The sequence below is a fragment of the Diceros bicornis genome, chromosome 19, assembly GCF_020826845.1.
Source record: "Diceros bicornis minor isolate mBicDic1 chromosome 19, mDicBic1.mat.cur, whole genome shotgun sequence".
Lineage (NCBI taxonomy): Eukaryota > Metazoa > Chordata > Mammalia > Perissodactyla > Rhinocerotidae > Diceros > Diceros bicornis.
Window position 1 is genome coordinate 4,020,131 of NC_080758.1, and position 27,813 is coordinate 4,047,943.

At 52.6% G+C, this 27,813-nt stretch overlaps 1 protein-coding gene across 2 annotated transcripts in view; it reads right to left on the reverse strand.

Annotated features, from left to right (window-relative positions):
* Positions 1-27,813, reverse strand: part of PHACTR3 (phosphatase and actin regulator 3) — a 245,211-nt gene that overhangs the window by 93,777 nt on the left and 123,621 nt on the right. Inside the window, exons 2-3 of one of the 2 annotated variants that reach the window (XM_058562383.1) lie at positions 7,480-7,641; positions 3,503-3,580 (exon numbers count right to left, since the gene is read on the reverse strand). In XM_058562383.1, coding sequence (XP_058418366.1) covers positions 3,503-3,580; positions 7,480-7,636 — 235 coding nt within the window. In that variant the 5' untranslated portion in view covers positions 7,637-7,641. The remainder of the gene's footprint in view (positions 1-3,502; positions 3,581-7,479; positions 7,642-27,813) is intronic. The other variant, XM_058562384.1, reaches the window with a different exon arrangement.

Sequence of the window (27,813 nt, forward strand, 5' to 3'; positions counted from 1 at the left end):
GGCGCTCCTGGCTGCACATCCCGCTGGGCTGGGAGCAGGTGGTGGCGGCTCAATGATTCCTTATTCCAAACCCAGGAAACTGCTCTGCCCTCCTGCGGAGGCCCCAGGAAGGGAGGAGGCGCTGCGTTCCCACGGGGGAGCCTCAGTGCTCACTTTCTAGCCCTTCTGGGCTCAGGGCCCCAGCCAACCCTGAGCTGGGAGGGAGCGGCTCTACACTCATGGATTCCTATCCACGGGGCAGGAAGCCTCGTTATCCCAACGCCAGGATGAATTAGGGGCAGAAAGGCCCTGACCTGGGCTTGACTTTCCCCCAGTGAGAAAAGGCATTTTCCCAGCAAGTCTCAGCAGGACTGAAACAATAGTGCAGGAGGTATGTACCCCGGGGGCCTGTTGCCAAACATCTTCCCGTGTCCCGTTATCACTGTGCGTTCATCAGAGGTCAGACATGCAGCAAAGAATTCCAGCGTACAGGAGTTGATGGTGAAACATACCTCTCCTCCTTTCCCTGACCCCAGGCCCTTCCCAGAGGCCACCCGTTACCTGCTTCCAACATGCCCTTCCAGAGACACCCTGGGCAGGCTCACGGCAGACCCGCTCAGCCCACCCACCCCGTCTGCCCTGGGCCCGCACGCCTGCTCGGAGGTGTCTTTGTCACTCAGCCGCTTCTTGAGAAGTCTAATGTTCTTAACTCCGTCCACGTTGGAGAGAGGGGCAGGGAAGACACAGGCCCTGTGGGACCCAGGACCCTCTCCTAACCACCCTGCACCCTGCCTTCCTTCACGGGGCGCCCCGCTCCCTTCCACACGGGGCCCTGCACGTGCTGCTCCCCAGGCTGGAAGACGCCCTCGCTCCCTCGTATCTCTCGGCTTCTCGACCTTGGAGCACCAAAGGAAGAAGCGGCCAGGGAGGATTATCAACTCTGCGTCCCACCCCCAGGTGTTTAATTTACGAGCTCCCTGGGTGATCCTAATGTGCAGCAAACTGAGAACCAGCCTGTTCTACTCCTGCGGCCTCTGAATCCCGCTCAAACATCACCCCCCGACCAGGTCAGGTCCCCCGTGTCATGTCCTCAGGGCGCTACCTGCCTTTCCTTCACCACACTCATCTCAGACATGATATTACACTTATTTGTGGGATTATCTAATGCTTGTTCCCCCAACCTTGAGTTCTGGGTAGATGCTATTCTGCTCACCTGTATCCCCAGCAGCTAACACAGACCCCAGCACATAGCAAGTGCTCAGGAAAATGTTGTGTGACAAGTATAAGTGCATTTTCCACTCTTGAGGAAAGACTGTTTCAGGGCCCTCTGGCTCCTGGTCCATAATCACTTAGCGAGAGAGAGAGTAATCTAAAGTACGGTTGGTAACAACACCATGGGGGCCAAATCCAGCCCACCTGTTCTGTAGAGTCCCGAGCTAAGAGTGGGTTTCACATCTTTAAACAGTTGAAAAAAATCAAAAGAAATATCATAGTTCATGACACATGAAAATTACAGGAAATTCAAATTTCAATGTCCATAAAGTTCTATTGGAACACAGCCACGCCTGCCCCTGTCTGTGTGGTCCAGGGCCGCCCGGCCACACAACAGCAGAGCCAAGTAGTCGCCACAGAGACCGTACGGCCCCCGAAGCCGAACATATTTCCTATCTGACACTTGCCAGAAACGGTTCACTGACCCAACCTAGAGTGACACTGGAGGAGGGCTGGTGGGCGACATCCCAGCGAACACACGGAGCCAGGGGAGCAGCTCCCGCAGCAACCCTGTCAACTCGGCCGCTGCCACGCTGACAGTGGACGACTCGGCAGGGTTTGTCCCCGCGTCTCTGTTCTCCGTCCATCACAAAGTCGTTTTACAAAGATTCAGAGTTTAGGAAAGGCAAACCACTTCTCCCTGAAGTTTTCCCCTTTAGTTATTCAACCATCACTTCATTTTTGACGGGAATCAAAACCACACCTTTACTGATTCTTCATTCAACAATATTTTTTAGGACCTATGATGAACAGGTCTTAGTCCTGTTTCTACTTCCCCTTCCCCTCCTCCAAGATCCGGAGTAAGGTTTGTCGGCAACATGTTCAAAATGCCCGAGTTTGGAGCTGCTTTGTCCCATCCAAATTGAAAGAGCCCAGATTTCTAGCTCACCAACAACATTCTTCCAAATCCGAGAGTCAGACTAGAACATTCAACATCTGACCACAGGACTGATTCCAAGCTCCCTTTCACATGCGAAGTCTGATTATTAGGATTTGATCAGTGGTAGTATTTACTAGAATAACATATTAATTATTTGAGTATTATACAATGGCCAATGTAGGTTGCCCCTGAAAATAGCATCATCAGAATATTTCACTCTTTGAATCTAAAGAACGGAAGTGATGACAAAGGCTTCAGACCATGTTGGGCCTGTGAGCCATTAGGCCCGGCCAGGCTCAGAGCATTTTATAAATCTGATTCACGGACCTCATGAGCAACCTCCCTAATTCCTCATACCTGGGCCCAATTACAAAGACACCCGTAGTATTTTAAGGCTGAAAGGGGGAGATGGGAATCTTGATACACCCTCGGGGAACTGGCTCCTAAGGCTGGTCCTTCAATCGGGAGGCAGGAGTTGGTCCAGCTCCAGAGAGACTTCTAAGCGGCAGTGAGGGTTTGTGAAATGCCCTCCCTAAGCTGTAGCATCTCAGAGAACTAGAGAGCATGCAGGGTTAGCGTCAGGATCCACGTCCTGGGCCTCACGCCTCACACTGTCTCCGCGGCGCAGACAGAGGAACGCAAGAATTTTGTGAATTAATTGTGCTAGCGATAATAACCGGTGTTTCTGAAGGATGCAAACAAAGGCGGCCACGCAGACACCACCTGATTAAGATCTCCAGGCCAGAGTCTGAACAGCGTCTTGGCCTCCGGCTGTGTGACCCGGGGCAGCTGCCTTCGGGACCCTCACAGTCTTCATCTGCAAACTGGGGATAACAACCACGTCTGCTCCTGGGGATGCTGTGAGGGCGAAAGGGATAAGGCGGGTCCAATGCCTAGCACAGCACCAGCATTTCATTGATGCGTAATAAATGGGAGCAGCAGTAGTGGGTGGTAGTGGAAGTAAAAATAACCTGCCCTAATGAAGGATGAAATGTGAAGATTAAAAAAATGAAAGCCACTGCTACCACTTCAGGGGAATCAGAGCTAACCACTAACTTAATCCACACCCAGCTCAGGCGGGCAGCCACAGACATTCCCCAGGGAAATGACTGCTCTCAGCTCCGAGCCCCAGGAGGAGGCGGCCTTAAACTCACTGACAGGTTCTTGGAGGTCGCGAGGGCTGGGCCCATGGGTCTTGACTCTGGGAGAATTCCTCCAACTGTGGAGGCCTCATTTGGCTCCAGCCACCACATCTGGACACCGGACTCCTCCAGTTCCCATCCCGCCCTGACAGGCTTCCTGGGCCCACACGAGATGCCCAGGTCTGCACTCCCGGGCCCAGCACCCCACCCGGGCGGTGGTCCCACTTACCCTGCTCCATCATCTCCAGCAGCCCCTTCTTGATGAGCTCCTCCCGACCTTGCCTGCCAGCCATCTTCTTCTCCAGCGCTGCACAACACACAACACCCAGGTGAGTCACGGGCAAGGACGTCGCGTGGCCCCGGCTGAGCCTCGGCCAACGCCGGCCTCCAGTTGACAGAATGGAACAGCGAGGCAGCAGGTGACTTCGGGGTTGGGGGCCTGGCCCACGGGGAGGGGCTGTCTGTTCAGGAATCTCAAGCTTCCTTACTGAGCAATCTGCTGGGCAATGTGCTCGAAGCACAGCAGAATGGCAGCACACTGAGTGGATTTTTTAAGGCGATAATTTCTGTGATTCATCTGAAAAGCAACACCTCGTATAACACCCTTCTCTAAGCTGGCTCCCACTGCCCATTCCTACCCCCTGCCAGATGCTCCTTAATTTACCAGCTCAGGAACGCGTCCTCTCTCTGCCCCCGAGACCCCGGGGCACTTTTCTGCAGTTCCTATTATCATTTGCTAAACACATCCTGACCACTCGTCGTGTCGGTTCACAGACCAGACTTCTGAGCAACTGTCCCACCAAAGGGTTATCCAATAAACCCCACGTTAATGCTTTCAGAGAATTCACCAGATGAACAGCGAGGGAGGAGGCCGGGCCCCCATTCTCCTCCACCACCCCTAACCTGCCAATTCTTGTCAATTCCTCCTTTGGAATAGCCCTTCCCACCTCCCCACCCCAGAGCAAAACACTCCAGCAACCTGCCCCCAAGTTCTCCCTGCCTCTGCCTCTCCCCTCACGGGGGGCGGGGGGCTCACTCCACCTGACAGTCTCTACCTTTTCTCTAACTGCCCAGAAAACGATGTGCCTACAGTAGAACTCAGTTTCCAAATACAAAGCTATGTAATCCCGCAGACCCTGTCTTTGCAAGATGCAAACAAAGTGCCGGCTATTAAGCCTGGATGACAAGGGCCCACGGGTCACCTGGTCACCGTATCTGCAATCACTCTGCCCGATGAGTGAGGGCTGCAGTGGGGACACAGCAGCCGCACACCTGTCGGGGCTGAAAGTCTAGTGGGAGACAGACAACAAACAGGTAATGACGATGAAGTGACTTAATTTATTCCAAACTACTTACTGAGCACCTACTGTGTGCCCGCGGGGGATACAGCTGTGAGCAGGCCAGGCGTGGACTCTGCCTGAGGGCCAGCACACTGGGGCAGAGGACAAACATCTAAAAACAGGCGAGTGAATAATCCAGAACTGGAGGGCACTGGGGCGGGAGTCGGTGGGCCGGGCTGGGACATCAGCGGGCTCCCCTGAGGGTGTTTACGCTGAGAGCGAAGGATGAACAGGGAAACCCAAACAGTTCAGAGAGAAGACATTTTCGGGCAAAGGGGACATAATTTCCCTTCTGCAGCCCAATGTCCAATCTAGTTTCCAGGTGCCGGACGCGTGGATGAAACTGAGAACTTGAACTCTGACTTTGGGAGGTGTAGGTAAAGAGGCTGCCGTCCATCTGAAAAACAGGGACGAGCAGAACGAGGGAAGAACCGAGGGACCCCGTGGTCCCACCAGCACTGCACGGTGCTCACAGGGACCAGCTCGGATTCAGGCCATCACCTGTACTGACTCGTGAGTCCTCCCAGTGGCCCGAAGAGGCAGCTGCGAGGGTCTGCTGTCCCCAGCTCAGGGCACTGCCCCCACTGCCCGGGCCACCCCCAGAGCAGGCACGGGCTCAGATGAGAGCCATTGTCATGGTGCTGCCCACTCCTCGCCCCGCCCAAGCCACTGTTGGCTTCGTTTTTTTTCTTTAAATCATCTTTATTTTTACTTTATCTCAACCGAACCAATGACGCCTGTGAAATCAGGGTTTGATATACTGAAATAAATAACATCCCACACTTAGGGGGAAAGAACAGTTTAAAATAAATAAACGAAATGCAGTCCTGTTCCCCAGATTTCCAAATGTTCATAAAGGGCCCGAAGGTGGGGACACTACAGGTATTAACCTGGAGACCCTCAATGCCCCATGGGGTCGCCTCAGCACCCTGATGACCTTACAGGTCACTCGCCCACTATGACAAGGGGGCCTGGGGACATGGAGTCCTCAGAGCATGCAGCTCAACCCTCTAATCCCACGACCTGGAAAATATCAGGTGCTCCCCCAAGGTCATAGAGGTTACTCTGCTCTGGTCCCCTCGGCCTTCACTGATGCACAGACAAGCCTTCCCCAACTTAGTGCCTTTGCATGGCCTGTTCCCACTGCCACAATGCCCTTCCCTGCTTTCCTCAAGGGAGTCAATGAAGTTAGCTCAATGCTGCCTCCTCACCTGGGTCTTCTCAGACCACCCAACGGAAAGCAATGCCTACCACTGCCCACTTCCTCCCCAGCACCTACTCGGCTCCTTTGGGGCCCACCACAGTCGTGACTGTGACTGTCTCGCATGTTGGTTCACTGCTCACTTGTCTGTCGCCCGACTCCCCACTCGCGGTAAGCTCTAAGCAGGCAGGGCCCGCGTCTACCTTGCGCCTGGCACACAGGAGGCGCTCAAGATTCACTGAATAATGGTGTTTGTTCTGCTCTGATTCTTGACAAGGAGAATTCATCAATCAACTTCTTGGGAGGTTAACAAAATAAGTTCGTAAAACGTAAAAAAGTGTGAGTGGGGGACCTGCTGCTGTGGCAGCCCTGCACTGGCTCTGTCTCCGCCATCCTGAGCCCCGCTGTCTGCGCCTCTTCAAGGCTGGGAAGGAAACAGGCACCCAGGGGACCACCAGAGGCAACAGCCTGAGACGGCCACTTACCAGGCCGGTCCCCAGGGCCCAGGACTAACTCCACGTGAGCAGCTCCCACACTAATTGTTTCCCGCCGTAGCTAACAGGCGTGTGGCTCATCCAGAGGCCTGTGGGAGCTGAGATGCTGTCTCCCCCTGGGGTTTGCTTCTCAGAGCACCGACCTCCCCTCCACCAAGGACTCCAGGGACACCCTGTCATCCAAGAGCCAGACCCGCCCCGGCCCCACAACCTGCTAACTGCCTGACCCTAGGAGTAGCTTCCCCTCTCTGAGCCCCTTCCCATCCCTGAGACGGGCAGGGTCACAGGACGAGACTGGCTGACAGGAGTGGTCCTGAGGATTCAGGTGGTTAGAAACGTGCTCTGTGGCTATTCCATCACTGTCAGTTGCTTTACTGTCACCACACGCATCTCCAGCGGTTCAGTCTCACGGCCATAGTTTCCAGGGTGGATTTCGAGGGAGCAGGGGCAATGGTACAACATGTCCCGACCCAACTTCCCACAGAGCTGGGACTGGCAGGGTATGAGGATGCAGCCACAGGTGAGTGGGGAAGCTCCTGGATCCTCTGGCGGGAGGGTGTGGGGACAGGAGCACCAGGTAGGAAGCCTCTCCAGAATGAGAGTTAGGAGCCAGGCAGCGGCTGGCTCTGGCCTCCAGGAGGAGAAGCCACGAGGCATCAAGCCCAAACCGAGGGCCTTAACCCTCCGAATCACCAGGCGGCTCTCAGGGACCGCAGGATCCGGACCCAACCCAGGCCAACTGACCCCGAATCTCTGGAGAGGGGCCCAGGCCCCAGGGTTGTCAAAGTGAGGTTCCAGGTGCAGGAGGGCTGGGTGCTTGCTACTCGGGTGTGGTCAGCAAGTGAGGGACTGTTATAAGTCAGGTTCTTGGCCCAGCCCCGCTCTGCACTGACTTGGAGTCTACAATTTTAACAAGGTCCCTGGTGACTTGTGTGTCCCCCAGGGTCTGGGCAGTGAATGGGTTAGAGGCGTGCCCGGTGCTGACCCGTCCCCAGCCAGGTGGGACCTGGAAGGGCCAGTGGAAGGAGGTGACCCAGAGGAGGCTGAGCAGCTCCTGCCAACAGAGGCCACAGAGCACAGCCTGCCTCTCCCGTGTGGGGCCTGGGAAGACAACATCGGCCACGGAAAGCAAGGTGACAATGACGCCGGGTCCCCTCTCCCCGGTGCTCACCGGACGTCGTCTGCTTCAGTTTCTCGTTTTTCTTTTTCCTCCATTTCCAGGGTTTGAAGATCCTGCCCAGAGTGGCCAGTTTGCTGTTCCTCCTCACGGGGGGAGTTCGAATCCCTGAGACCAGATATTCGGAGCGTGCTGAGGGCGTTTGGTCCATCTCATCTGCAAGATGAAAACCAAGGGAGGGCTCAAGTGACCGCCAATCCTGCGTGACTCCTGGGGGGGGCCTGAGGTGATTCCCCTCACCCCGAGGGGCCACCAGTGATTGTCCAAAGCCTAGGGCCCAAGAGGGTCCTCAGAGCAATGGAGACTCGCTGGGGCCCATTCCAAACGCGTGTGCCTACAGGTGGCACCTGCCAGCTCATGAGTCCGTGTGCTCCACATCCCATCTGTGGAGACCCTGCCTCCTGCAACCCTCTCAAGCCCACTGGAGCCATAGGGGTTTGAAGACAGCGAATTCCACCATGAAGCCTCTCCCACCCCAGAACCTTTGCTCCCACTACACCCTCCCACTGTGCTGCTCTCCCCTCAGCTTCATCTCTACCGCATAAACTTCAGCTACTCAGCTCAACCTGACTTCCTCCAGGAAGCCCCTGCCTTTTCCTGTCCCAGACGAGGGTCAGTCCCTTGCCCTGTGCTCCCAAAGCCACTGTGCAGGCCCCAAGGAGCTGTAATGATCCCCGGGTACCTGCCCCTCCCGCACAGCTGTCAGCGCTCCGCCGTGGACCCCAGCACAGACCTGGCTGTGCTCCTCAGTGCACAGCTGCAGAACAAGTCAGTCCATGAATGGACAAAGGGAAGCAGCTCCCCCTGGATCCCTTCCTTGTTCAGAAAACCAGGCCACTTTTGTACACTCTGTGGGCTGCATAAAGATGGATGCCCGAGGAAGCTCATGGCACTGTTGTTTGTCATACAAGAGACTGGTAGCCACATACCCACCCATCGATAGGGCACTGGTTAAGTCATCATCCTTCCTCTCAATGACCCGGGTACAGACTCGGAAAAGAATAAAGCAGATCTCTGTGTGCAGACAGGAAACCTGGCCAAGACAAACTGCTAGGTCAAAAAAAGTCAGCATGCAAAGTCACACAGCATATGCCACCAACGAGCAAAAGGGGGCCAAAGCCACGCACGTGCCAGTACATGCAGAGAAAACGTCTGCAGGGGGCCCCAAGAAATGGGGAGCACTGGCCTGGGAGAGAGGGAGATGTGGGCTTCACCACAGGCCACTTTGTAGTATATGATGTGTATTATTTTTTAGAAAGAAGATTAGTTAGAATGGAAAGCAAAATGCAGCTACCAAAATGGTGCAGCTGGAGAGCCGTGGGCAACAGCAGTGCCGTCTCCACCAGCTCACCGGGCCCCCAGCTGACCGGCACACCTTAGACCCGAGTCCAGGCCATCACCATGGCAGGACCAAGAAAAAATGCCTGAGTTGCCTCAAATCCCTCCTGGGACAGGGAAGGGATGTTTCTTCCAGCAGTGACATTGACCTGAGTCCCCTCTGGGCTCTCTGACTTAACCTCCCAGTGTCACGTGGGTGGAAGTTCGCAGGCCCGCCAGTGTTCCCCAGCACAGCTGCTGGCACATGAGCCTGGACCTCAGCCAGGACACCCTGCACCCACACACAGACACACACAGCGGCGAGCACATGCCAATTCCACACCTAGGGGGTTAGTTTGCCTCACTGCTGCCTATGGGAAGGGGCTGGGAGCCCGAGTTCATACAAAGCCAGAAGCTCCAGAGAGACTCGAAGATACCGGAGGAGGAGGCTGGAGTGAGCAAGTTCCAGGAGGGTGCACAGAGGAAGGAGGCCACGCACAGTCGGAGGGGCCGGGACCTGTGATGGGCCAGTCACTGTCAGACCCAGTGAAGGGTTTTCAGCTCCCACCTTTCCTACCTGAGGTGTCCCTGTGCCACCTACTCCCCACTGAGGCCCGTTGTGGCCTGCTCCGAATCCGGGCCCTGCCGAGTTCAGCCTGGAGAAGAGCTCGGTGGTGTCTGAACACCCAAGGCCCCAGTGACGGGTGCCCCAGTGATGGGCAGCCCTGGCTAGCAGCCCCTGGAGCCACCCCTCAAGTTCCAAAGGACTGTGCCCGTCAGTAGCCCAGGGCTGTGGGCAAGCCACTCAGCCCTCTGAGCTCAGTTTCCACATTTGTAAAATAAAGATAATAATCATCTGCATACCTGGGGTTGAGAGGAAGGTTCAGTGTGGCCACAGGGAGGCCACGAAGTCTGGAAACATAGGTAAATATACATAATACACAAGTGATTGATAGTATGTTACAATCTGTGTAAAATAATATTATCTATGTTTCTAGACTTCATGGCCATTCTGATTAACATACCATGCTAGCATGGGTGGTTTTGGCAGAAATTTAAAAAAAAATTTTTTTTATTGAAATATAGTTGACATAATTATATTAGTTTCAGGTGTAAACACAGTGATTCAACATTTATATACATTATGAATTGATCACCACAAATCTAGTAACCATCTGTCACAAAGTTATTACAATATTATTGATTGTATTCCCTATGCTGTACATTACATCTCCGTGACATTTATTTTATGACTGGAAGTTTGTACCTCTTAATCCCCTTCACCTATTTCACCCATCTCCCCACGCCCCTCCCCTCTGGCTCGGTAGAAATTTTCACGATAACAATTTATATAAGTAATACAATAATTATTATGGAGTGAAAGTTAGCCACTGCTTGCTCAGGGCCAGGTACTGTCCTAAGGCATTATCTTATTTTACCCTCACAGTGAGTCTACGAGTAGAGACTGTTATTATATACATTGTACAGATGAGTAAACTGAGTCTCAGGGCACTGAGCCATTTTGTGGACTGACATAGGCGAGGAAATGCTGGGGATGGGGCATGACCTCGAGCAGCCTGACTCCGGAGACCCCTCTCAAATCTCTAAGCTGCTTTTAGGCTGACTATATAAATTTATCACCCAGAGAGGACACAAATGGATGGCACACCAAGACAAGAGGCATAAACCAGCACTGTCCCAGCCAACCACTCTCTCTAGCTGTCATTAATTGAGCGTTAACTGTGTACCAGAGGCTGTGGCCACAGGCTGCCTGTGCAGAGGATGAGCCCAGGGGTGTCTTGTTTGAGAATTTCTCCCTGCAGGCTCAGCAAACCAAAGGCACCTAAGGCAGCGACATCCTCTGCCCTGTTTTCAGCTGAAACTCCAGCAGCCAGAGCCCAGCACCCAGGAGAGGCCCAGGAAATTCGGGTGTGGGAGTGATCAAGCCAGGGAGACCAAAGCGCACGGGTCAGGGATCCCTCCCGCCACCATCTCCCCAGCTCCATGCTCTAGGCGTGCGGGGTGCAGATGGGTCCTTCTCTTCCCAGAGGCAGCTGATTCCATGTTATTATCCTCTCCTTTCCTTCCTCCGCCCACGAACGCCAGATGGGAGTAGAACCACCAGTGCCACGTGGCCCCAGGAAAGCTGGCTGTCCTGGAGGCATTTCTGGCACAACAGGAAAAGAACTGGACAGGTCTCCCCAAGCCTCTAGGCTTGTTTGAAGATGAAGACGAAGATCCCCAGAGATGAGCATGGGGACGATGGAGCATTGTGATTGCTTTGTTTATACCTTGCCTCATTCCACAAAGGATGGGTGGCAGTTACCAGAAACACACACACCCAACAAGATAAAATGCATTTGAGGGGCCGGCCCCATGGCCGAGTGGTTAAAAAGTTCTGCACTCTGCTTCGGCAGCCCAGGTTCATGAGTTTGGACCCCGGGCGTGGACCTACTCCACTCATCAGCCATGCTGTGGAGGAGTCCCATATACAAAACAAAGACTGGCACAGATGTTAGCTCAGAGCTAATTTTCCTCAAGCAAAAAAAAACAAAAAACAAAAAAGGAAGACTGGCAATGGATGTTAGCTCAGGGCGAATCTTCCTCATCAAAAAAAAAAAGAATGGGGCCTGCCCCGTGGCTTAGCGGTTAAGTGTGCGCGCTCCGCTGCTGGCGGCCCGGCCTGGGTTCGGATCCCGGGCACGCACCGACACACCGCTTCTCCGGCCATGCTGAGGCCACGTCCCACATACAGCAACTAGAAGGATGTGCAACTATGACATACAACTATCTACTGGGGCTTTGGGGTTAAAAAAAGGAGGAGGATTGGCAATAGATGTTAGCTCAGAGCCGGTCTTCCTCCGCAAAAAAAAAAAAAAGAGGAGGATTAGCATGGATGTTAGGGCTGATCTTCCTCACAAAAAAAAAAAAAAAAAAAGAATGAGCATTTGAGGAAATTGGAGGAAAGGGGAGTCTGGACCGGACCACAGCATCAAAGGAGTATAGATACCTCGTGGGTGTCAGAAGAGGGCACACATGTGGCTCTGAGCTTCCTAGCAGCCAAAGCAAAAGGGAGCATCACATAGAATAAACTACATTCAGACCCCAAATCCCACTCTGTTTGCACCTGCATTGCTGAGACCCTGGTCCAGGGAGCCAGCATCTCTACGCCAGATGCTCACACAGGCCTCTAATTGGTCTCCCCATGACCTCTTACAAATATAACTCTAATTGTATCACTTTCCTGCTCACCTACACCCTACCCCCACCCCCACTCCTAGAGGCTTCTCTTCTCATTTAGGACAAAATGCAAATTAATCACCAAGCCTGTACAGCTCTCCAAGATCTGCTCCAGCTCCCCTACCCACCTCATCTCTGCCCATTTGTTATCATCATTACTGTGCATTAACATTTAGGGCATGTTATGAAAACCAATATGGCGTAGTTGTTAAGAACACAGGTGCTGGAACCAGGCATCTGGGTCCACAGCCTGGCTGTCACTCACCAGCAGAGGCTGAAGCGTTGGCGCCCTTCTCCTCTTACCTGCATCCTCACCCTTGCCATGTCCTCGCTGGGGGTCGGGGAGATGGGGGACCTCCCAAATCCTTGCCTGGGGCCTTGGCCATGTGGCTTGCCTGACCCGATGGAAGGTGGGCAGAAGGGACAGCGCGTCCCCCTCCTCAGCATCCCTTTCCTCCCCAGCCTCCTCCTCCTCACCACCATCACCACCAGCACTATTTTAACCCCCTGACTCCCCGTTCCCCCTGCCACCTCTGCCCCTAGTGGCTGCAGCAGGCACTGGGGTTCCCACCCCAAGGCTGACACACAGGGCTCCTCACAGCACAGCCTGGGGCGTGCGCTGGGCACTTTGGCCACGGAGCAGACTGCACACCTCTCTCCCCTCAAGAATTCATTCATTCGTTCAACAAACACATACTGACACCAGCCATGCGCCAGGAATTGCACCAGGCATGGAACGCACAGAGGTGAGCAGAAAGAAATTCCTGCCTTCACGGGGCTTCTCGTCGCCTGAGGGAGACAGTCGCCAGATGAAGACGTTAAGAACCCGTGCCTGCTCATCCCACGCAAGACTGCACCCCATCCTTCTCTGCTGCCTCCCTCTCCTCACTTTTCCTTACTGCATTTATCACCTGGTGTGTGTGTACGTCTGTGTGCGTGTACACACACACATGTACACACACGTACACACAATTATTTGTCTGCCTGGGGTTGTCTCCACTCCTCGCTCCATCCCCAATTTGAGGGCAGGGTCTTTGGTGGTTGGTTTACAGCTGAGTCCCCGGTGCCCAGAACAGGGTGGGCACATGAGGTAGGAGCCCATATGCTGAAGAAGATCTTTACAGACACGAGGACGGACGTACCCTAGGGCCTGCTCAGGGAGCTGGGGGACGGGGGGCCGACTGTAAACAGACGGTTAGGAAAGCTTGCTCTGAGTGGGGCTGTTGGAGCAGAAGCCTGAGTATGAATGGGTGCCAGCCATGTAGACAAGGGGCTGGGCCAGGGAAGAGGGTCCCAGACAGAGGAAGAGCGAGGTCAAGGGCTTGGAGGAAGAACACAGCAGGTGAGAGCCGTGGATGTGGCTGGGGAGCTGGGCAGGGGTTTGAACTTGATTCAAAATTCAGCAAGGAGCCACCGGGGGATCTTTAGCTCAGAAGATCTGATTTGTTCATTTACCAAATGACCAGGACAGACACTCCAGTCTGAGTGACTCCTTGGGGAGCCTGCTGTCATCGGGGGAATGAAGACCCCCAAGCCCAGGTGGCGACAGGCTCCAGAGGTCTGAAGACCATGCCTCCAGTGTCCCCTTGGGAGGAAGTGCCCTGTCCCCCTCTGCCATCCCCCAGCTGGCTCAGGCCCACGGCCAGGCTGGGTGAGGGTGTGACTTGCAACCTAAGAACACAAACCTCAGAAGAGATGCTGTGCCGTTCAATGAAGGAATTACTTATAAACCGCCTCACCGGCAGAAAGGGCACGAATGTGTCACTGCCTGTGTGCACGGGGGTCTGAGTGAGCAAGAGGTGGGGGTGGGTCCTCCTGGTATGTGGCCCACACACTCGAGGGTGGGTGTGAACGTGGATGAGCGTGCATGTAGGAGAGTGGGTGTGTGCGAATGTGCATATGTGTGCACCTACACGGGTGCGCATGTACACACAGGGTGAGCGTGTGTGCACCGTACGCAGGTGTTCACAGAGAGAAGGGAGGGCTGGGTGCACCTGCCAGCTTCCCTGTGTCCCCAGCCCACGAATTCTCAGTGTCTCTCTGGAGCTGCTGAGGAACCTCCCTCCCACATGGGGGAGGATTCGGAGGTGCAAACACATTAGCAGGTCCCTCCAGCCTCTCAACGACACAGCAGCGCTAAGTTCCAGGGGCACCTTTGCCGCCTGTGAGGCATTAGCAATTAATTAATGAAAACCGTTCCCCACATCTGCCTGGGGAAGTACAACGTGAGCTACAGGGCAGGAGGGAGGCCTCGGGAGGTTCCCAGTGGTGGGCGGGGCAGGCGCCCCGCTGACATCAGACCTGGAGCTGCAGGTGCTCCCTCCAGCCCTTCCCACCTCTGGTCACTTAGGCAACTGCAACCCTCTCCCGGCCCCCTCTCAGGCTCAGAGCAGTGGGTGCACTTGTCCCCCAGTACCCAACCCCACCCACCTGCCCCGTCGATGGATCACACAAACCTACAGGCCAGGCACTGTTCTAGAACAACACAGTGAAGGACACCGATGCCGTGGCTGAGCTCACCGAGCTTACGGGCTAACCTCCTCACCTGGTGCAGGGCCAAATCCTTTACTCATAACAGCCCCGATCACTCTCAGATATCATCCTGGGATGTACTACTGTTTATTGTTGTCATCTGTCTTTCCCACTGGAACCAACGCACGCTCCAGGAGAACAGGATCTGTGACCGTCTTGTTCATCACAGGTCCCTGGCATCTTTCCTGGTGCCTGGCACCCAGGAGGTGCTCAAATAAACACCTGCTCGACCTGTGAATCTGGGATGCGGAACTGCCAGTGCTGGAGCCAGGACCCGGCCCCCGCCGTCTGACTCCAAAGTCCACCCCCCTTAGTGACATCAGGCACTTCTGCTTCCTCGGCTTCTATCCACTGACCTATCCCCGTCTCCTTCCACTTCACCAGGACACTTTGCCCCCAAAACACAATAGAAGGGAAGCCCCATCTCACTGGGGGAGTGAGGTCAGGTACCAGGTGCCTCGTAGGGAAGACAAGCACCGTCTGTATCAGACAATATTGGGACACGACTTTGTTTCATTCATTCATTCATTCATTCACAAACTCATTCATCGAGTATCAGCAGAGGCCTACCATGTGCCAGGGTTGCTCTGAGTTTGAGACAGAGCAGTAAACACAATCGACATGCTATCTCACTCTGCATGAAGCTCACCTGCTTATGGAGGAGGAAGAAAACAAACAAGGAAACAACAAGATAACTCTGGAATGTGATGTGAGCTATGAAAGGGGCAAACACGAAGCTGGAATGTGGACCAACAGAGTGTGGCCTCGACTTCTTTGGTGAGTCTTCCCTGCCCAAAAGAATCCATCTGGCAATACTTAGCGACCATCCTCTGTGAACAAAGCACCGTGCCAGGCCTGAGGCGGAATGAAGAGGTGCAGGACACACCCCTGCCCTGGTGGGCTCGCTGGCCGCAGAGAAAACCAAAGTGCATGGGGTCACCAGGAAGAAGCAGGACGGAGGATCACAACTGCAGAGGAAGTAATTCTTCCTTCCTGGGGGTGGGAAACTCTGGGAAGGCTACTGGGGGCAGAGGATATTAGAGCTGGGCCTTGGAGGTTGAGTAGGAGTTGAATAAAAGGTACAAGTCCATAAAAGCATGACAGTATGTGGTGTTTGAGGGATGGAGAACAACACAGGGAAGCAAGATCTGATCTCTAAGTTCTGATCCCTAAGTCCCTAATCTCTGAGGTTCAGAAGCACAGGAAAACTTCCACATATAAAATTGGGATCCACACAGAGATGCTAACTTTTTATGGTGCCAACTAATGCCCAACACATGCCCACAAATACACATACACAAAACTATCACCTATTACCGTCACCACTGACTATAAATAATTAGGAAGAACATAATCTCAACATAAGAAAAGAATCTTTTAATTAAATATATATTGATAAATGAAAAGATAACAATGCTGTGTTGTCCTTAGTGTTCCTAACTTGCTGGCATGGGTCTGTGTACTTAAATCTGAGAACTCTTGGGCTGGAGTTCATGGTTTCTGGATCGGAGGGGATGGAGAGGATGGAGGGGAGGCTGGGGCCTACTCAAGAAGAGCTGTGAGTGGCCGTGATAGGAGCCGTGAGGGCATGGGAATCCCTGAGGGACCTGGTGTGAGGTCAACGTTGAGGAAAGACCACAGAGGATGCTGATGTGAACAGCAGACTGCAGGGAAACGAGGCTGGACGCAGAGAGCCCACTGAAAGGGGACAGGCAGGGTGAGGGCAATGGGGCCAGCAGAGAAAGGAGGGAGGACTCCAGAGATTCGTCATTAGAGCCAGGTGAGAAACCAGCGCGGCGCATTAACATATGGAAGAGTCCAGGAAACCAAGGTTTGTTTTGTTGTCATTGTCACCAGCAACAGCAGCATCTATTGAGCGCCTGCTGTGTGACTAACTCTGTCCTAAGCATTTAACATGAATTAGCTCATCCCATTCCCATCCAGACCCTGAAGGCAGGTCACTATTTTCATCACCCACACTACAAGGACGCAAATGGAGGCACAGAGATGTGAAATAATTTTCCCAGGTCATGCAGCTAAAGCGACAGAGTGGCCTTGGAAGTCAGGGCACCTGCTCCAAAAGCGCTCATCCTAACCCCTGTGTTAGACCCCGCAGAGCAGATGATAACAGCACTGTTATCGGGGATACGGGAAGAAGGAGGAGAAACGGGGCCGGGGCCGAGATAATCATTCAAGCAGCATATACTAAAATCATGGCAGTTAGGGTCAAAAGACTAACAGCTTGTGTCCAGGCTGCAAGAGATGTGGCTTGACGGCCACCTACAAAGAAAGTGCTGGGTGTTTTAAATCACCCACCACCAGGATGGGCCTGAACGTCCAAAACCAAATTTTCAAAATGGACTTTGCGTCTCCTAGATGTGCAAGTACTCTTGGTTTGCCCTTCTTCACTCCTCCTGGAAAATGATTGTGTAACGACTGAAGAGTGGGGTATCTGAGAGTACTGAGCATAGGAGCAGAACCAGGGCCACACTTCCAGGGAGGAGCGAGCCCACTCCACACGATCCCGCTGCTCAGACGGAGGAAGAAACGGTCACTGGCGTGGAGTCGGGGCAGGGACAGATACAGGAAGAAGGGCGAATTTATTTAAAGGGGGGAAAAAGAACTCCTACAGGCCTATGGCTCTATTCCCAGAAACCCTGCAGACCTTTCCCCAGAGCTCTGCGAGCGCAACTCTCTGAATCTGTGATCTACTGCAGCCCCTGCAGTGAGAACGCTGCAGCCTTTCCAGTTTGGAGGAAACAGGGACCCAACAGCAGGCTCTCCCTCCTCCGGCGCCCAGCACAGCCCTGGACACACGGAGTGAATGAATGAAGGAGTGCGTGAGTGAATGAATGAGAGAGATTGATCCTGCAATACGAAAACTTTAGTGGAATCAAAATGCAGGTCAATGGTTATTAACAACCACCTGGAGCCATCTCTGCCCCTTAGCGGGAGGTAACTGCGATTCCTAAGTAACTTCCAGGCCTCGTGCTGGGCCATCCTTTCCCCCCACTGCCACCTGAGCAGCCTTTTCTCTCCCTTGCTCGTTAGCCGAGGTGCTAAGAAACACAGAGAAGCAAGTACAAGAGCCTCACTAAGCTTCATAGTGAATAATGGGCCCCTGGAATATTGTGAATTGAATGAATGCTTAATCACAGGAGAACATAGTTTTGAATGCTCAAGGGGAAGCCACCAAATTCTTTTGGGTGTTCATCCCAAGAAAACAATCCCAGGAGGCAGGGACTACATTTTCAGCTCCATTTTACATTTAGGAAGTGGAGGCTCTGGGGAGAGGCCATGTGCGAAGGCACATAGCTACTAACTGGCAGGTCTGCCATTAGCGCCCAGGCTCTCTGATCTAAAGTTCACCATCTGGGCACGACACCAGTGTTTCCTAAAGCGTGTTCCATGGAACCCTAGCACGGGAGATGCTTTGTGGATGAAGATAGTTGGGAAAACACTGTCTACGCTAAAAGCCCTCCCTGAAGAGCCCCACCACATATGACCATAGTAAAGGCTCTGAGAAGTTCTGGACAGGTCAGGCAAGTCCTACTTACATCTTGCTGCCAGGCAGCAATAACCACACAAAAGCCATCAGACGGAGTCTGAGCAATAACCTGAGATTAAGCAGTCTGAATGTACTCCTGGTAAGTAGCGTTAATGACAATTTATTTTTGGAATATCAAAGTCTTTTCTTCAATATCTATATTCCAAAGATAACAGAGTTCTCTAAGACCTTAGCAGAAGTTGGGCCTCAAAATTTCCCAAGTCGCCAAGCTTCTGCCAGCTGTCTGAGGCCCCCTACACAGCAATGATGCTGAAATTAAGACTAGATAAACGGGCGTCATTTATGCCTCTGACACCAGTGGAAAAATCAAGACATTGTTAAAGCGGCTTCTTTTTTCCCCATGTGTATTGCAGAAAACACAGCACATAAAAAAGCAAGCCCATCTGTTTCGTATCAACCCCATAATTCTGCCAATGGTCACGGGTGCCTGCCAGACGTAGGGCCAGTTCTCCAAATAAAATCAGCTCAAATCTTTAAATCAAGTGGATCTGAAAACGCTGCCTGGCGTTTGGAACCAGGAGTTAAAGCATGAATATGATGGGGTGGGGGGAGAACAGTGGAATCTGGAAAACCAGCTCTGTCGTCGTCATCGTCCTCTGCTGTTTGCAGGCCTAGCGGGATGCTCTGTATTTGCACATAAGCAGACTCATAAAAATTCTTTTGCAAGAAGCCCAAAGACTTTGCAAAGACTAAAAGCTGCTCTTGGACATCCTCCTAAAGATCCTATTTGACAGAGACGAGAAAGATAAGTGTTTCCGAGAGAGGATAAACAGTAAAATAATGCATAGGGAGACTGGCGTTGTGGCACAAATTTAGACAAATAATATTGCCCAACATCTTCAAAGTCCGAGTTCCAACCCTGACTTTCTAAAGCTAGAGTGTAAAGTGAGGTTCTTGTACAATGTCAGTCAAAGCTTAAGGAAAATGTTAATTTTTGAAATATGCATACTTTAGCATTTTTCAGAGGAATTAAACGCATTTTAAATGCTGGGAAGATTCCGAGCCAACAGATTTGTATTTTGAAAATGTGTCCCACACTCATTTTGCTTAGGTCAGAGACAGGCAAAGGTTTTCTGAAATGGGCCAGTTAGTAACTATCTTAGGCTCCATGGGCCCCACAAGCTCTGTTGCAACCACTCAACTCTGCCACTGTAGCAGGAAAGCAGCAGTGAGTGGTATGTAAATTAATGGGCATGGCTATATTTCAATAAAACTTTATTTACAAAAAGCAGTGGCAGGCGGATTTGGTCCATGGGCTGTTGTTTGCCAACTCCTGCCTTAAGTGGTGCCTTTGGAAATGTCTTCAGGGAAAAAGTACTACAGGACGCTCTCAGAAAGAGGGAGAGAAGGAATGGTCTTGATCCTGAGTCCTTACCTTCCCTCCTACCTCTAAGCCCAGGGGTCCAGGCCAGCATCATGCTCCCCCCACCAACCCTGCAGCCTCCCCCTTGGTTTCCAGCATCCGCTAATCCTGCCCTGCTAAGCAAACAGAGCCTTGCATCACGTCCCTGCCTGACATCATAGTGGCTTCTAGGATGAAATATAAAAGCCCAACTATGACCACAGAGTCCTGGCCCCTGTGTTCTTAAGGTTATCTCAGGCCACGCCCCTCCTCCCCTATGCTCCAGTGTATCTGTCTCTTTTCAGAACCTCACTCACCAAGCTCTCTCCCACCACAGGGCTGCCTCCCATGCCGATCCCTCTGGAGACAACACTTTTCCCCTAATGACACCTACTCATCTCTCATGGTCCCACTCTCCATACCTACCTATTAGGTTTCCTAGCTCTTTTTTCCACCATAGCCTTCAGCACGAGGTATAATTAGCTATTGATTTTCGTGTTCGTTAGTTTAATGTCCATCTTGGCTATTTGACCCTGAGAGCTGAGAGCAAGTGTATCCCGCGTAACTGCCTCCACAGGCCCTAAAAGAAAGCCCAGGAGGGTCCCAGCAAGGGCCCAACAAGTATGTGAGAACCAAAAGGAAAGGAGCTGTAGATCTTCCGTGCTCGAGTTCACAGCCCCTACCCACGGGGAGGTGGTCTGGGCACAGACAAAGCTTACGATCCTAGCAGAACAGGGCCCGGTTCTCAGGATTTCCCGAGTTGGGCTCCGTCGTGAATCTGATGGGTTTTTCTGCCACATGACATTTTTGCCCGGCTCTGCCTCCTTCTGGCATCTCAAGAGTGGATTTCCAGCTGCTCACTGAGAACTTTCACCTGAGAGCAAAGGATCTTATGCCTGCAAGTGTCTGTGTTCTTGTCATCGTGGCTACTTGCTTTACCACAGGCCCTGTCCTGGCCCTGGGTCCCCTGGTGACTGCCACAGAAGCAACAGAGCAAGACGGAGACAGCCCAACAAGCCAGCAAATCTATACAGTGCACGCCTTCCGGGAACAATCAACAGCGGGTGACACGGGCCAGTCCTGGGAGGATGCTCCTGCAGGTGACACCTGTCTGTTCAGAGCGTCCGTAAAGACCTTTCACTGCTGTTGGGAGACAGCTCCCTTGGTACCCCCTAGGGAGGGCCCACCCCAGTTGGCAGATGCACGGCTAACTGCCCCCGGCCCCAGCCATCATTCTCGTCATTCTGGGGCACCAGGGAGCCACGCTGGTGAGGCAGCCAGCTCTATCGACTCCCCACTGGACCAACTGGCTCACGCCTCAGTCCACTTTCCTGGGCATCTACTCCGTGCCTGAGACCTGGCCCCCTCCCAGTCCGAGGGTCTGGAGGTGGGGGTGTGGTGACAGTGAAGTGAATGGGCAATTAGGACAGTGTAACTTGACTCCTTCCCCACTCCCCTGCCCATCCGCCCTGGCCCTGGTCACCCTGAGTGCTCCCAGGTTCCTGCCATGTCTCACCCCTGGGTCATGTCACACCACGTCCCCTGTCCCCATCTTACTCTGCTTAAACCCCTCCAGTGGCTTCCATCTGCATCTGGAAACAAACCCCACCTCATTGTCTTGGTCCTCAAAGCCCCGTGACCTATCCCCTCACCAGCAGCTCCCACGCCCAGGTCTCTTTAGCTCCCCAAGCTTGGAACACTGCCCTTGGCCGGCCCTGGAGAATCCCTCTCCCTCCCACCTTTGCAAAGCCACCTCCTTCTTGTCTCTCGGTTTTGGTGCAAAGTCTCCTCTGCGGGGAGGTCCTCCGAGCTACAAGGAGACCCGGCGCCATCGCAGCACACCTCACTCTTGGCAGGGCACGCGTGCCTCTCGGAGGTGTGCTTATTTCACGGGCTCTCCTCCCTGGAGAGACCTTGCAGGCTCGGCCCCCAGCAGGATCCTGAGAGATACTCTGGAAGGAATCAGTGAACGAACTGATGAATGGAAGAGGCACTGAGATCAAGATCAAGACAGGGTTCTTGGAAAAAGGTGAAAAAAGGATTGGTCTCTGGACTCAGGTGAGACTTTCTGGGAAAGTGATGGCACCTGAGGTGAGTTCTGAAGACTCAGCAGGAGTTAAGTGAGCTGCAATAAACACACAAAAAAAGGTACTATTCCATCGTCTGGATGTATCACATTTTGTTTCTCCATTCATCCACTGACGACCATTTGGGTTGTTTCCACCTTTGGGCTATTGTGAATATGATGCTATGAATATTCAGGTCTAAGTTTTTGTTTGAATATCTGTTCTCAAGTCCTTTGGTATATGCCTGGGAGTGGAACTGCCGGGTCATATGGTAGCTCTGTTTAACTTTTCGAGGAAAAGCCAGGCTGTTTTCCACAGTGGCTGCACCGTTTTACATTCCCAGCAGGAATGAAGCACCGATACATGCTACAACACAGGTGAACGCTGAAAACACAATGCTGAGTGCAAGAAGCCAGGACAAAAGACCACATATTGTATGAGTCCATTTATATGGAATGCTCAGAATAGGATAACCTACAGAGACAGAATATAGCTCAGCGGTTGTCAGGGCTGGGGGAGGGGAGAATGGAGAGTGACTGCTGATGGGCATAGAGTGATGAGAAAGTTCCAGAATTAGATCGTGGTGGTGGTTGCACAACAACGTGAATGTATTTAACACCATGGACTTGTACCCTTTAAAATGGTTAAAATGTTAAATTTTATGTTATGTGTACTTTATCTCAATTAAAACAAAACGTAGGGGCCAGCCCAAGGGCGTAGTGGTTAAGTTCACGCTCTCAGCTTCAGCGGCCTGGGGTTCGTGGGTTCAGATCCCGGGCGCAGACCTACACACCACTTGTCAAGCCATGCTGTGGCAGCATCCCAAATGCAAAGTGGAGGAAGAGTGGCACAGATGTTAGCTGAGGGCCAATCTTCCTCACCAAAAAAAAAAAAAAGGTATATTCCAACCCAGTGGAACTCCCTGTCATGTCATGAAGCTGGGGTGAGACCAACAAAATTGATCAAAAAGAGCAGTGGTGTCCAGGCAGAATGTGGAGCAAATGGCTCTCCATTTTCCGTTGGCCTGCGTCTTGATTGTGGCATGGCCAGGGGCTCAGGAAACCCGGTGTCCGGGGAACAAAGGATGCAATTACTCTAACAGCAGCAGGCCTGCACCGAGCAGCCCAGCCTCCCTGTGTTCTTAACGCCAGCTCACTGCCAGGCTCGCTTCCAGGCCTGGCCTCTTCCTTCACACAAGTCAATCCAGCGCTCTGCAGGATGAGGACTGCGGGCTGCAGAAGAAAGCGGGTCAGCACGTCACACGAGAACCCATACGTACGTCATGACGGATTCACGCAGATCTGAAAGAGCCAGAAAGACCCCAAGTCTCACGCAAGGCGCACACTTTGCAATCACTGTAAATCAGAAACTTTGTAAGGGTCCCATATCTCAAAGCCTTCTGGCTGTGGGAACCGTAAACTGGGCTCACACGATTGCCACATGGAGGAATCTCTTTAGCGGACGAGCAGGACCATTCTCCTTCTTGTGTCAGAGCACACCAGAAATTGTGCAAATTCTGGATTAGGTGGCAGCCTTGTTTTTCCAGGCAGGTCCAGGAGGCCCCGGGCTGGACACCGGCTGTGTGCTGGCCCCACAGCAGGCACTGTCAGCGTGCTCCTGGGTCCCTGCGCCCTTCTCCTTTTGTGAAAGAGAACACAGTGCTGGGGGTCGCTGCGGTCCCGCTGGCCGGAGCCAAGGGCTGACTTGACACAAGTAACGCCCAGTCCCCTGGCCTCCATTAGGGACAAGCTCTGAGGAGCTGATTACACACGAGTGTGTACCCCGGCAGGCTCAGGCTGCAGCTGCGGACCGCACCCCTGCTTGGCCTCCTCCCCCATGCTGTGCAGCTTCCCCACTTGTTACCAGTCTCTCCTGGGAGCACTTTCTTATAAGTTACTTGCCCTCAAACCCTCATCCCAGGGTCACCCTGCAACCATCTACTCTGTGCAGGGTGCTGGGCTGACATCGATGAACAAAACTAGACATGGCACCTGCCTTCACTGAGCTCACGGCCCCCTGGGCTCATGCCCTCCCTGGGCTCATGGCCTACCTGGGCTCACGGCCTAGCTGGGCTCACGGCCTCCCTGGGCTCATGGCCTCCCTGGGCTCATGGCCTACCTGGGTTCACGGCCTCCCCAGGCTCACAGCCTCCCTGGGCTCACGGCCTAGCTGGGCTCACGGCCTCCCTGGGCTCATGGCCTCCCTGGGTTCATGGCCTAGTTGGGCTCACGGCCTCCCTGGGCACACAAGTATCAGTCAATGACTCCAATGCATAGCTGCACCATGACAGCCCAAATAAGCGTTTTGAGGGAGAAGGAGAGAGCTGTACAAAAGCACGTAGTGGGGAGTGGACACATTTCCTAGAGGAGGTGACTCAAGCTCAGATGAGGATGAGCTGGACTGAGAACTTTCCATTCAGAAAAAAACAATGTTCAAAACCACCTGGAAAAACAGCTTGGAATATTCAATTCACACTTTTCTCCAAAAATCTCCCCTTCCCGTCTATCTTGCCTTCATTTCCATCAGAAGCCATGTGGCAAAGAGATAAGTACAGTCCAGAAGGGTTAAGCAACTGGCCCAGGATCACACAGCACTGGGTGACGGTCCTGGATATGAACACCAGGCTTCCAGTCTTCCCAGGTGAAGCGGATCTCTGCAGGTCTCCGCTGCTCGCCCATCCTGGAGGACGCCCAGACCAGAACACTATCAAGTGCCATCTCGTCCAGCCGCCTCCTGCAAACTTCAGAGAGACTTGGGCACCAAATGATCTCAGGCCTCCCCACTGAAACGCCTTTTTAAAAGTCATTACTCTCCAACTCTCTCTATAAATATAAAATGTTGAAAGGCCCTTGGTCACAGTTCCAGCCTAATGAGCCAATTCCCAAGTGGAAGTTTAAATGCTTTGTAGAAACTGAGTCCTTGGGGACCACTCGGGTCTCGGCCTCAGAACCATTTCCTTCCTCGTCCATTAAGTAAATGAAGTTAAGCCTGAGAGCACCAGCCCTTCCAGCAGGTTGCCATGAATATGGGAGAGGAGAGAACACGAAGACACTGCTCCTAAAGGCATCCTGACCCTTGGGAGCAGATAAACGCTGGACGGCACGGCCTCTCTGCAGCCGGGGAGCGTGGCGGGCCCTATGGTCAGGTACCTGTTTCTTAAATCGACAGGCAACTGCTCAGGGCAAGTGTGACCGAGTGTGTCAAAGATGTTCAGCGACAATCACAAGTGTGGGTGAGGATACGGGGAATCAGAACCCTCAACACACTGCTGGTGGGAATGGGGCAGCCACTGTGGAAAACAGTCTGGCAGTTTCTCAAGCAGTTAAACATGGAGTTACCAATGAGTTATTCCTAGGAAAATACCCCAAACAACTGAAAACATATGTCCACACAAAAACTTGTACATGAATGTTCGTAGCAGCGTTATTCATGATAACCAAAAAGTGGGAAGAAAAACCAAATGTCCATCAACTGATGAATGGATAAATAAATATGTTATATCCGTCCAACGGAATATTATTTGGCCATAAACAGGAATGAAGTACTGACACCTGCCACAACACAGCTGGACCTGAGAACGTACGCTAAGTGAAGTAATCCAGTCACAAAAGACCACGTATTGTATGATTCCACTTACAGGAAACGTCCAGAATAGGTAAATCCATAAAGACAGAAAATAGCTTAGTGGATGCCAAGGGCTGGGGGAGGGAGAGATGGGGAGAGCCCACTTAATGGGTATGGTTTCTTTTTGGGGTAATGAAAATGTTCTAACATTAGATTGTGGTGATGGTTGCACAACCCCATGAATATATGAAAAGCCATCGAATTGTATACTCTCTACAGGTGAACTGTATGGTATGTGAATTACAGCTCAATAAAGCAGTTGAAGAAAACAAAAACACAAGATGGTTGAGGCCTGTCCACATCCTCTCACGTCCTTCTCTGAGCTGGTTGAGAGCCATGGGGGTCTTTCCTAACCTCTCTGGGTAGGAGTCTCTTTGATAACAGGTAGGAACCCAGGACCCAGGACTGACTCCCATAAGCTGTGGTCCTCACCGCCCCCCAGCATAAGTTCCACAGCAAAGCAAGCATGAGCATCTGCCAACATCTCCCAAACCTGCCTGGGTTCCTCCCCCGACGGTGACTGCTCAAGTCAACTCACCCACTGCTACAGCATGGATGATGGCAAGAGCTCACCCACCTCCCCCCTTACCAACCTCCATTCCCGCTGCTCCCCAATCCAGTGACCACACAGAAGCAGAGTGACAGTCAAAAGTACAAATCAGGCCCTGCCATCCCCTGCTTAAACGCTCTAGTGGCTTCCTCACATTTAGGATCAAACCCAAACTACTTGAGGACCCTCTGGCTCCACTTGGTACCTTCTCCACCTTGTTCCCTCCATTCCAGCCACACTGACCAGACTCTGCATTCCTTGAGCATGCCCAGTCGATGCTGCCTCGGGGCCTTTGCACCACTGTCCTCTCTACCTGGAATGCTTTCCCCCAACACTGCCGCATAGCTGAGTCATCATTCCCAAATCTCTACTGTACCAAGGGCCATCCTCCTCACCCACCCTCTCTATATGGCTTTCCTGTACCTTTCACAGCTCACTCGGAGATTTCATCTTGTTTCACCTTCCTTGGGGCACATATGGCTCTGTGATGTGGTCTTGTGTATTTATCTGTTTGCTTTTCCACTGGAATACATGCTCGTTGAGAACAAGGACTCTGCCCTTCTGTCCACTACTGCACACCGAGGGCAGCAGGGGCTCAGTAAACTTCTCTTGGATGCAAGTCGCCCCTGCTCAAATCCAGCTGCCCTCAGGATGGGAGCCCAACAGGCCCTCAGTGTCCTCCCCATGGGGTCTGGTCCTGCCTGCTCTCCAGCCTCTTCACTCATCACCCCAACCAGACTGGCCACTTCTTGGTTCGACAGGGTCTCTTTTCTTTTACTTCAAGAACTTTACACCTGCCTTTCCTTATAAAACCCTTCTCCCCCTCCTCTTGGCCTGGCCAACTCCACCTCTGGGTCACAGATTCAATTTCACTTTTCCTCAAGAGCCATCCCCAGTCAGGGCTCGGGCCCTGCTCGTGCACCCACAGCCCCTCTATCATCGCCCTCTTTCACTGTGTCTCACACAGAGCACTGGAATTGCTGGTTTCACTGGATTTCTTGCTGGAAGGACTCTACCAAGTGGAGAGAGAGGTGTGACTTGCCCACCACCGTCAATCAGGGCAGAATCTCGCACTAAGTCCTCAGGAAGGACCTCTGGAGAGAACAGCGGCCGTGGTGGGTTTCTCCTGCACAGCATGGTGTAGCATTGCCACGCTGGGTTCCACAGGCCAGAATGGACTGGCTGTGAATGCAAGCTCTTGTTAACTGTTGAGACTGGGACAAGATATCAACCTCTCTGAGCCTCAGTTTCCTGACATCTGTGGAAGGGGGTTGACACAAATGGCCACTGTGAGGATTAAATACATATGAAAGGCTTCATACGGTATCTGGCACACAGCAATGTTTAATGAACGTTAGCTCCCATCACCACCTTCTCGTCGTCAGTTTTTCTAGGCTCTTGAGTGGCCTTCCTGTATCACAGTCTCTGGCACACGGTAGGTACTCGATAAATATTTGTTGAATGAGACACCACAGAGCTCCTGGGCAAAAGCGCACAATTTCCAAGGGAATCATGAAAATCAAACACTTTTATCAAGTCTTTAATTTCCAACAGAATGGATGTTCCTTTCCAAAAGCAAAACAACAAAAATGAATGAAAAAAAAAAATCAGTGATTCCCTTTGGAATCTGCAAGGACAGGGTTGCTCTTAGGAGAAGTGGCCACTATGGCAAGACTCTCAAGATACTTGGAAGAAGCACAATCCTTTCCCAAGATCTGAAAAGAAATGCACAGCAATCAAAATTCAGAAGAGCCACTGCCCTCAGATCAAAGGAGCTGCAGAGAAGTGAGCGCAGCTCCTGCTCCTTGTTGGGAGGGAGGATCAGGCTGAATGAGGAAGATTGGCCCAAATGCACAGACAGAGGGGAGCCCGGCAGAGTGCTGAGGGATGCAATCAGCCGTGTGTCCCTGGTGGGCCCGCCAGAGACAACATTCCTGGACGACACTCATTGAGTGTCCCCCAATAAGCAAAGGGGACAGGAACTGAGAGACGTAAGAGGCCATGGCCTCTGTCTCTTTCAGTCTCCACGTGCCTGTCCACATGAGCCCATGGACTCCTCGTGGGTGGTTTTAATGTCTACTGATATGTA